Below are 10,392 nucleotides of genomic sequence, written 5' to 3'. Positions count from 1 at the left end.
TACATATATAAATATATATATATATATATATATATTAAATTATACGCGATTTACTCACGCGCGGCGACGCGACAAAATAGGTGTTCTCCGTAGGCAAAATCGATGTTCTGGACGTGCCGGTGCAATCCGTTTTGTCAGCTGGGGTCGCTCGGACGACGTCGTCGATAATCGGGTCAAAAACAAAATTTCGACCCGCGATCGATCGTTTGAAAAGGTTTACTTGAGCCTTCGACAGATAACAGTGCAAGCGATGCGAATCATGACAATCAGATGTGTCGACTCTCCGAATTGCTAAGTTTCGTGCGCGCGGGAGTGCGAATTGTGCAGAAGGCCACCCTAAGGCTTAGAAATGTCCTATAGGAATTCCTTTTGGGTTTACTCATGTCGGTTTCATCCTTCTAAGTGCTAATGCTAGAAGTTAACACCACACACGCGAAACCACAAAAGAGGACAGAAGTAGGTCGAACTTCTAACACGAGGCGGGTCCCATTTCTAAGGTTCTAAGATAGTCAAAGGGAGATCCCTAAGGCTAAATCCTAAATCCTAAGAGAAAGACTAGACCTCACCAAAAATGAGGTCAACAATAACTCAAATATTTTCCAGAAAATTTTCTTGATCTTGCTGCACTTGTCTCTTTTCTCCTAAATTAGGGTTTAAATTAAAAGTTTTCTGCTTTCATTATGTGAAGCCATCTCTTAATTCATTTTTTTTGTATTCTTATTAGTCTGCTTTACAATGATTTGATTGGGTGTCTGAAGCTTTTTCTTATCTCCATATTTTTTTGCTTTTTTAAATATTAATTGTTTATTAAATTATTTGTGTTTTCAGGTGAACCAATAGTTGTTTTTATATTTAAGAATTCCGGACTATATCCAAACGTAATGTTGCTTTCTTCTCCTTCTGCAGGAGCAAGTTTTTTCCAAAGAAGATGCTTTCTTTGCGTGGACATTTATGAAAAGAAGGGCTCTATGGCAAACAATTCTTTCATTTCTTTGGCCATTAGTAGCTCTAGCGATGTGCTTGTTTCCAGTGTACCCATACCAAGTCAAGATAGTTGTCTTGTACTCATGCGCTGGAGCTCTGCTTCTTATTATAACTTTGCTCTCAAGTAAGTTTGGGAAACTTCAGTTTCTTTTTCCTCAAAATAGTTTTCTCATCTATTAAGATTGAGATAGAGTAAATAAATAACTCCCTTTCAATCACAATAACTAAGGGGCTTTTGGAATCACTTTTGTTTTTATTATTTATTATTTATTTTGTTTTATTTGGTAGAGATAGACCTAAATAAACTTGGGCATATTGTATAAAAAATGATCTTAATCTATTAAAATTAAATGAAAATACGACGCTCAATAGGACATAATGGAGAAAAATGATTCATGTAGCCAAACCCACTTAGTGGGATAAAGGTTTGTTGTTGTTGTATTTTATTTTGTTTATGTTTTGATTTAAACTAAAACATAATTGATTGAGCAAATTATTTTTAAAAAAATATTCAAAACATCTCTTATGTGTTTTGAGTGTTTTAAAAAATAAGTTGACTTGTTTTTTAAAACAAAAAATAAAAACATATGAAAATTATACCAACCAAACATATTTTTAAAGGAGAAAAAAAAAATAAATAGAAGTGATGCCAAATTGGCCCTAAATGATTATATTTTTGTATGATGAAACATTTCACATGCAAAAGTCCAAGTCTGTCAATTATCTATAGCTCACTAATTCTTGCACTGTGCCAAATGTTGATCCATAAGCAGCCTTGTTTCTAGTATTCCTCTTTCACTTATGTGTTGAAAGTTTTTGCAGCCCACCACTTACTGAATTTATCTAATACTTGTTGATTAGCTAACATATTTCTTCCAGATTTCTCTTTTACTTTCAAATTGTTTCAAAAAATTTCGTGCTTATGCATTTAAAGGTATTTTCTTGACAACAAAGGAAAAAATTCTCTTTTCTTTTGGGAAAAGTGGTGTGCCAAAATATAAATCACACACGCATTTGCTAATCTTTAAACCCTACCCCTCTTAGATGGGCTCTCAATCTATTAGCCTAGGGACAGATTTCATGGGGAAAGATTTCTATCTATTTACGAGTGCCATGAAGGTATACTAATACTAATGTATGTTCAGCTTATTAGCTCAAATAAAAGGGAAATTAACACCGATGATAAGCATTGAAGTTATATGCAGACATCTTTAGTTCAATTCCCTGAAATTAGACAATGCCAGATGACATATAACTGAAATATTGAAGTATGGTAGCCCTGGGAGAATTCTATAATGTTGAAATTAAACTTTGAATTCTACATGGATGACATCGGCATTGAGAGAGGCCTGAACAAACAAGGGTAATGAAGTATGTTTGATAAATGTGTGGTTAAAATGGAAGATTAGTGGATTTGTACATGCGCAGTGGAGAACTAAATCCATGATCTGGTTTCATATATTCGAGTTAGAGGAGCAATCAGCAGTATTGATGATTTAAAATCAAATATCGCCTTGATGTTTTAAGTTTGATCTCTTGAATGTCTTGCACAAAAAATGGGACAAATGAAGATATTAAAGTAGAATATATTAAAGTTGGTCACATATAATTTGATATATTGATTTGATAGATTTAAGTTTTTTTGATTTGTATAAATCTGAATATTGGGTTATAAAGTCATTGACATATAAGCTGGGTGTAAGAAATGCAATCTTTGGATGAGCGTGTGACAAAATTAGGAAAGATAAATTAATGAATGATTACATTGAAAGAAATGTTAGAATGACATCTATTAAAGACAAGATGATTGAAAATATGCTTTAGGCAGTTTAGCTATGTTTGATGAAGGGTAGAAAATATGCTCATTTGATAAATTGATATAATTATTGCCAAAAGGTTATAAATGAGAAGGGGCAGACCCAAAGGTTACATAATTAGAAGTCGTTCAAAATAATTTGAGGAATACCTTAAAACCTCCGATATTACTTATGAATGAAAAATGAGGATTCATAACAGCAAGCACAAATTTTTGGAATAAGGCAAATGATGATGAAGAAGAAGATGCCCATATTCTACTCTTAAATAGAAAGAAAACTAATTGGATTTTCTAAAGTTAAATTTGGTGGTGGGAAGGGGGCTGCTGATGACGAAAAAAAAATAAAGTCTTGTATGGCTTGTATTTAATAATGAAATAACATCATTTAGAATGTCAAGGAAGACATTGTCTAGGCTCGTTGTAATCTATTGTCTTATGAACATTTTCCTAAACTTTTTATTTTATGTCTTGTTGACTTGTTTGCTTTGACAAAATTTTTCCACAATTAATGCTAGGCTGAAAATAAGTTCATTTAGAAAGGTTTCTAAGATGTAAACTGTTCATTTTTGAAGTATTAGTTTATATTGGTTTGTAGTTGCTTTAACTGTTAAACGCCTTTAATTTATCCAAAGAAAAAACTGGTCCTACTTTGACGTGGTCAATTTTCCTTCTGAACCTTTCATTAATGATTGGGAAAGTCTAAAAAACTTACAGCTTCATTATAACTTGCATTTCAAAGTTGCCGGAAGGTCAAAGCCCTATCATCTAGATATTTGTTTTTTGGCTTGCCCTCTTGAATTTGGGGTTTCGTGACATGTAATTATTTTTAAAATTGATTCTGGTTGGGTGATGTTTGATGCTCGATATAATTTGTTTAATCTGAGAAATCAAGACAAAATATTAAGGAAAAATTCTCATAGTGGTTTGTAGTTGCTTTAACTATTTAATGCCTTTAAATTATCTAAAGGAAAAAATTGCCCTACTTTTACTTAAATGGTTAATATTACTTCTAAACCTTTCATTAATGATTGAGAAATTCCAAGCAACTTTGAGCGTCATTATGACTTTCTTTTCAAAGGTGACACAAGCTCGTGCTATTATCTAGATAAATAGTTTGTTTCTGGCTTACTTTCTTTATTTTGACATGGAAAATTATGAATATTTCGGATGTACAGACTCAAGAATTGCAATTATATTTCATTGCTGAACTTGATTATCGTTGGACATATTTGACGCTCATTAATTGTCACGTAATGACTTGTGGCTTAGAATTAATCAAGATAAGAACAGACGATTGAACGGTGGGAATAAAGTTTTTCATATTCATCTCCAATTTAACAGATGAAGGAGCCACTAACTAAATTAAATTAAAACAGTGAAATTATATTTACCTCGTTAATGGTTGTTCACATTTTCTATAAATATTATTCTCTTCTTTCGTTTTTCTTTTAATTAATTAAATTAACCTGAAAAGTTAGTTTAAGTCTGTGAATACTCAATACTTATAAATTGCAGCAATACAAAGAAAAAATAAAGTAAAATACATATCAGTTAAACTTTTAATAAATCAGTATAAGTGTTTAACATGTTATTTAATGCATTACTATATCAATATCATTCTATACATGTACAACCGTCACATGAGCACTATCTAAAAATTATACCACTTGAGGTACTTTCATATCAATATCCTTTTCATATACGTGTATGGATATATTAGTGTTCCCCACTAGTACTATGAAGGGATGACTATCATATGCACATACAAACAATCAACATAAACATATCATTCATGTATTTATCGAATTCAATTCAACATACTATATTAAATATACACAAAATCATGAGAATATAGCTACAACATTCATAACAATATAACCGATAAAGAATATTTCAATTAGAATAAAACATGTGAAAGTGTCATTAGCAGCAAAATAATTAAGAAGAAATAAATTATTACTATAGATTAAAAACATGAGCACTCATTTCGATGTGAATTAATTTGTTATTTTATTTGCATTGACGTAGACTCTTTTAAAATTGTAAGTCTAAACACGAGTATTCATATTACAAAAATTTAATTAGTTATCATTTTAATTAGCTATTAAATTTACATTATTTAAGTATTAAATCTTCATTATCTTTCTTTATGAAAACCTAATTAATTTTATTTTGTTATTAAAATTCATTAATTTATAATATAAACTTAAATTTTTCTTGTCAAAGTTTGCTCAGGTCAATCTTCCTCTAGCTTGCACAATTCACCATCTTTATTCCCCTCCAAGTGTTAAATAATAAAATTTTTTATTAATATTACATTATATATATAAAATATATTAATACGAAAAAGATACGGAAATATTCTACGAGAGGACCTAAAAGAAAGCCCAGCTCGTGCAATACAACACACACAAAATCCAGATAAAACAAAGATACAAAAATGTAAAAAACCAAAAAGCCACAAAAGGACACAAAAGTGCTAGGGACGTACTACTTTAGTCCTTTTGCCTCCAATTTTTTGAAGTGAGCCAGCTAACAAATTGGTAAAGTGTGTACCATTGTTCGTAGTAACCAAAGTATCATCCATCAGATTCTAAGCTCAAGTAGATCTTCATTCTTCTTTTTTCTCCTAGATGTGTAAACCTGTCATTCCACATTCGATGATTGACTCATCTGATCAGTAGATTCCAAAGGTGGTCGGATCGGTGTATGTCGTTGCACGTTTTGATCCCCATGAGCTTGAATAATATTAACATTTTTTTGGATCTGATGAGACAGTTGTGAAGTAGTAGAAGTATTTCCACCTGTATTATCAGTGATAGGTTCTAAGGCAGACGTGGTCTGAAGAAACTCCCTCTCCCCCACGATAAGAGGTTCCAAAGACGAGGGAGCTACAACTGGGGATTGAATAATTGTCATTTTGTCTGCCTGATCAGGAGGAAATAGAATCATAGCCTCTAACAGAACAGTTTGTTTTTTTAGTCTGAGTTAGGGGTATAGATGGTGACATCGAGAACTGGAGTGTCTGAACATACGACAGTTCGAACAATACGATGGAAAATGTTCAATCTCTACCTTCTGCCAATATCCATGGTGTTGTGTGCCCAACCAGATTTCATCAGAAGCGGGTGAAGTGATACAAGTACTCTGACTTTATAAGGATGAGACAGATTAAAAGTAAGAATGTCCGTCTTGAGTGGCTTCCGATAAGCTGAAACAATAAAGTACAATACTTTTTGAAAAAAATAATGAAATTTCATACAAGAGAGACAAATCCAAGTCGGAATGATTGACGATTCCGTCTGTGGGTCAAAATTCACAGACCATTTCAGAATCTTCATTGCTCAATTCATATTATCCTTCTAGCAAATAAACGCATGTAATCTTCTTCATTGCTAATTTGAATAAGAATCTGTCTCCCATCTTATAATCCAATTTTCCATATAGAAATTTCCCAACCAAATTCAGACGACAGGAGGAAGCAAGTTGAATACCTTCAGCTTCTGTAAAAAAGATGGCAGACTTCCAATTCTTCATATTAGGTTTCTTGATGTCCTCCGTCCACTGAAATGAAGGAGGAAAATATGATGATTTTGGTGTGCCTGAGGCGTAGACTCCGGCAAGGGCAACTACATATGATTTGTCTGAAGCCATTCTCAAAGATAGGTGTGACATTTAGAGAAAAAAGCAGACGAGCGAAAAAATCACGTCAAAATAGTCGAAGGGGACGACACAGTGAGACGGGACGAGCGCAGAGAACGCAGAAATCGCGATCGCGAGCAGTTCCCGCAAGGTTGAGCCACAGAACACGCGAGCGGAGAGATGGGCCGAAGAGGATCGAGCGCAGAAACACGCGAGCGGGAGACGAGCCTCATCTCAGAGCCGGAGAAGAAACGGGGGAGACGAACAGAATTGAGCGCGAAGACACCGCGAAGAAACACACGAGCGAGAGAGTGTGAAGCCATAAACAAAGAAGTCGTGTTTTCTATATATATATATATATATATATATATATATATATATATTAATCAATTAAATAAAAGCATTATATTTAACCTTCTTATGAATTCAGTCAACCCAAACCAGCAAACGCGCGACCTGCTTTGTCTTTTCTGCACGCGTCCCCTTCTTCAGATCGCCTCGCTCAGCCTCCGCACCAGCTGCTCTTCGTCGCCTTCATCTCGCCTCCTCTACTTATGACGATGCCGTCAGGCTCTTTCATCAAGATTTTATTAATTAAAATCTAAATCTGTCTTTGACACCATTTTGTTAAGACCCAGTTTGGGGCTTGAAATTAACCAAGATGAGAACAAACGGTCGGATAATGAGATCTAAATTTTTCATATTGATTTATAATTTAACATTATAATTTAACAGATAAAAGTGTCACTAATTAAATTAAATCAAAACAGTAAAATTACATTTATCTCGTCACTAGTTGTCTGCATCTTCTATAAATGATTCATCTTTTAATCAATTAAATTAATCTGAAAACTTAGTTTGAAAATAACAGTGAGCTAAACAAGCCAGTGAATACTCGTACTCTTGAACTACAGTAATGCAATAAAAAAAAACATGTCATTTAAACTTTTAATAAATTAATATAAACCTTTAACATGTTATTCAATGCATTATTATAATAATATCATACCGATATCATCCTATTTTTGTACAATCATTATAGGAGCACCGTCTAAAAATTGTATCACTTAAGATATTTCAATATTAATGTTTTTTTTTCATATACGCACATGGGTAATTTAGTGTTTCCCCACAAATATCATCAAGGGTTGACTCCATCATAGTCAGTTATACATATACAAGAAGTCAATATAAATATATCATTCATGTATTCATTGCATTTGGTTCAATATACTATATAAAACATACACTAAATGCATAAAAGTAAGTAGCTACAACATTCATACCAATATGATTGATAAAAAAATATCTCAATTAAGATAAAATATGTGCAAGTGTTGTTAACTACAAAGTAGTTGAGAAGAAATAAATTATTACTATAGATTAAAAGTACAAGTATTCACCTCGTTGTCAATTATCGAAGTTTGCTTGGGTCAATCTTTTTCCTCTAGCTCGCACATTTCGCCACCTATTCCCCTTCAATTGTTAAATACTAAAATTTGTTAATAATATTACAATATATATATATATATATATATATATAACATTAGATTTTACCTTTTTTATGAATTCAATTGGCCCTAACCTGCAGACGCGCGATCTACTTCGGCTCTACCACACACATCCCCTTGCTCACATTGCCTCGCTCGGACTCCGCAGAAGCCGCTCTTTATCGCCTTTATCTCGTCTCCTCTGCTCACAACTATGTTATTAGTCGCCATTGTCGGCTCGGTGAAACTCTAGCGTCACGCTTTTGCTGGACAAAAGCCTCCTCTAGTAAAACTCACGTTTACTACATCATTATATAGGCGAACTCATTTCATTGGCTTTCGATTCCCTCGTTTCCTCTCCTACCTTTTGACTGTCCCCAATTCCTTGTTTCTTCTTCTTCGGTTTCTTAGACTCTTCGATTTCTCTTTAATCTGGGAATTAAGATAATTTTAGGAAAAATTCTAATATGGAGCTAGAAAATTTTTGTATTAGGATATCCTAAGAGAATGATTGGGATGGCCCTCCAACTTTTAGATTTGCATTGTATTGAACTGATGTCAAAAAAATATTAAGGGCTTCGACATTCAGCTTGGCCAAAATTTTGATTAGAATATCTTGACCCATTTTTTAATGTCAAAAATTCTGTGCGCATACTTTCCATTAGTATATCCACAATTGCTAATAATTGATCCCATGGGAAGGATTTTTGGAGAATTTAATATCCCTTTTTTTTAACTTAGTTTCGTATGCTTGCCCTCTAAAGGTTTCTTTATTAATTTGTTGAAATACTTTAATTTGCAGAAAAAGCTTTTACATTAATATTTTCTCTTTACTATAATTATAACATGGTAGAATTCATTGTAGTATGTCTTCATTAAATTTTACCACTATTTCAAAAAATAAAAATATATCGTCAGCTCTTCCAATTTTCACTAGAATTATTCAAGAAAAAATGAAAAAAAGGCTTGTTGGAATCAATTTACGGTGTTATAATATTTAGAATTTTTATTCATTTAGGTGCTCATTTTCTTAGATAGCAAATTTATTTCCCTCTTATCAATCAAGAGTATAATTATGTAATGTTTTCATGTCACCATCATGCTCCACCCATGTTACTCTTTCTACATCAAAATATCTTCACCGTCATCTATTGGAAGCATTATTAAATAGGTGAGGACGACATAGTCAAGTCCCACCTAGTTTGAGCACATGGTTGTGTTGCAAGCCAAAAGGAACATGTCAAAATTTTGATTTTTTTTTTGTTGAATGAAAATCAACAAGACTTTTGTGAAGATTGGTTTTGAATCACAAAAGAAGATGGGGCGTCTTGATGATAGAGAGAGCAGATGAATTGAAGTCTTGACTTGGATCATTGAGATTGGATGGGGTATGAGATTGAGGGGTGCATCATGGACAATTAAAGTGTTAATGATCGAGTGATAAAGTGCGGTTTGCAGAAGCACATCAAAATGGGCTTTGAAAGGCGAGTTGTAGATACTAAAATGTGGTTGAGGTCATGGGTCAGGTCGAGAGAGTAAGCTTAGGAAAGCGAATTCATTTGTTTTCTTGAAACTAGCATGAAACGCTAGAGCAGGAACATGGAGGGTGGGTTGGTTGAGGTTACTTGTGTTGGAGGGTGGGGGTTTGGTTGGGACATCATGGATGGGAAGGAGCAAGAAGAGAGAGGGAAGTTGTTGGCTAATGTTAGGACTAACCATATGTTGTTTATGTTATTAGAACAAAAATATTTGATGTTTAAATATATAATAAATAGATAAATCTCAAATTTATCCTCTGACTATTTATTTGTGGCCAACTTAGTCCTAGAGTATTGCACTTCTTGAATTTTGGTCTCTGTTGTACAAAAATGATCCAACATAGCCCTCAATGGAGAGATTTTGATACAATTTTGATCCAAATTTAGTTAATTGACAATATAATATTGATACCAATTTATTTTCCGGGGACTATTTTAGATCAATTTTTTATAATTAAGTGATTAAATTAAATAAATGTGAAGTTTTGGAACTAAATAAGCTACAAACGTTTAGTGGGGGGGACTATTTTGAGATTTAATCATAATGTCAAATAAACCAATACAACTAGCCAAGACAATGAATTAAATATTCTCCACTAACTATATTTAGAGTATTTTTCTAAAATAATATTTTTTACAATACGATGAATACATGGCATAGATAGGAAGAATAAATTAAGGAATGATTATGGATCCGTTTGGCGCAGCTTATTTGCTGCGGGGCATTTTCATTGTTTTTTGCATATGGGTTGCGTTTCGCAATAAGCTGAATTATTTTCTATTAAACACCGGTCGTGGGTTTGACTCGTGGCCCCCGTTCTTAGAAAAAACTTTACTCCGCTGCCCCTTTTGCGATTGCCCTCATCCCGTGAATTCGCCCTAGGGGCTTCTTTGATCCTCTCCCCTGCCCTCGTCCTGTGGC

At 33.3% G+C, this 10,392-nt stretch overlaps 1 protein-coding gene across 3 annotated transcripts in view; it reads left to right on the top strand.

The window, feature by feature from the left end:
• Window positions 1-10,392, top strand: part of LOC110020836 — a 44,881-nt gene that overhangs the window by 31,486 nt on the left and 3,003 nt on the right. For all 3 annotated transcript variants that reach the window (XM_020719096.1, XM_020719095.1, XM_020719094.1), the window contains exon 3: window positions 907-1,108. In XM_020719096.1, coding sequence (XP_020574755.1) covers window positions 907-1,108 — 202 coding nt within the window. The remainder of the gene's footprint in view (window positions 1-906; window positions 1,109-10,392) is intronic.

Source organism: Phalaenopsis equestris, unplaced genomic scaffold (genome assembly GCF_001263595.1).
Source record: "Phalaenopsis equestris unplaced genomic scaffold, ASM126359v1 Scaffold000107, whole genome shotgun sequence".
Taxonomy (NCBI): domain Eukaryota; kingdom Viridiplantae; phylum Streptophyta; class Magnoliopsida; order Asparagales; family Orchidaceae; genus Phalaenopsis; species Phalaenopsis equestris.
This window is presented reverse-complemented; position numbering and strand designations above follow the sequence as displayed.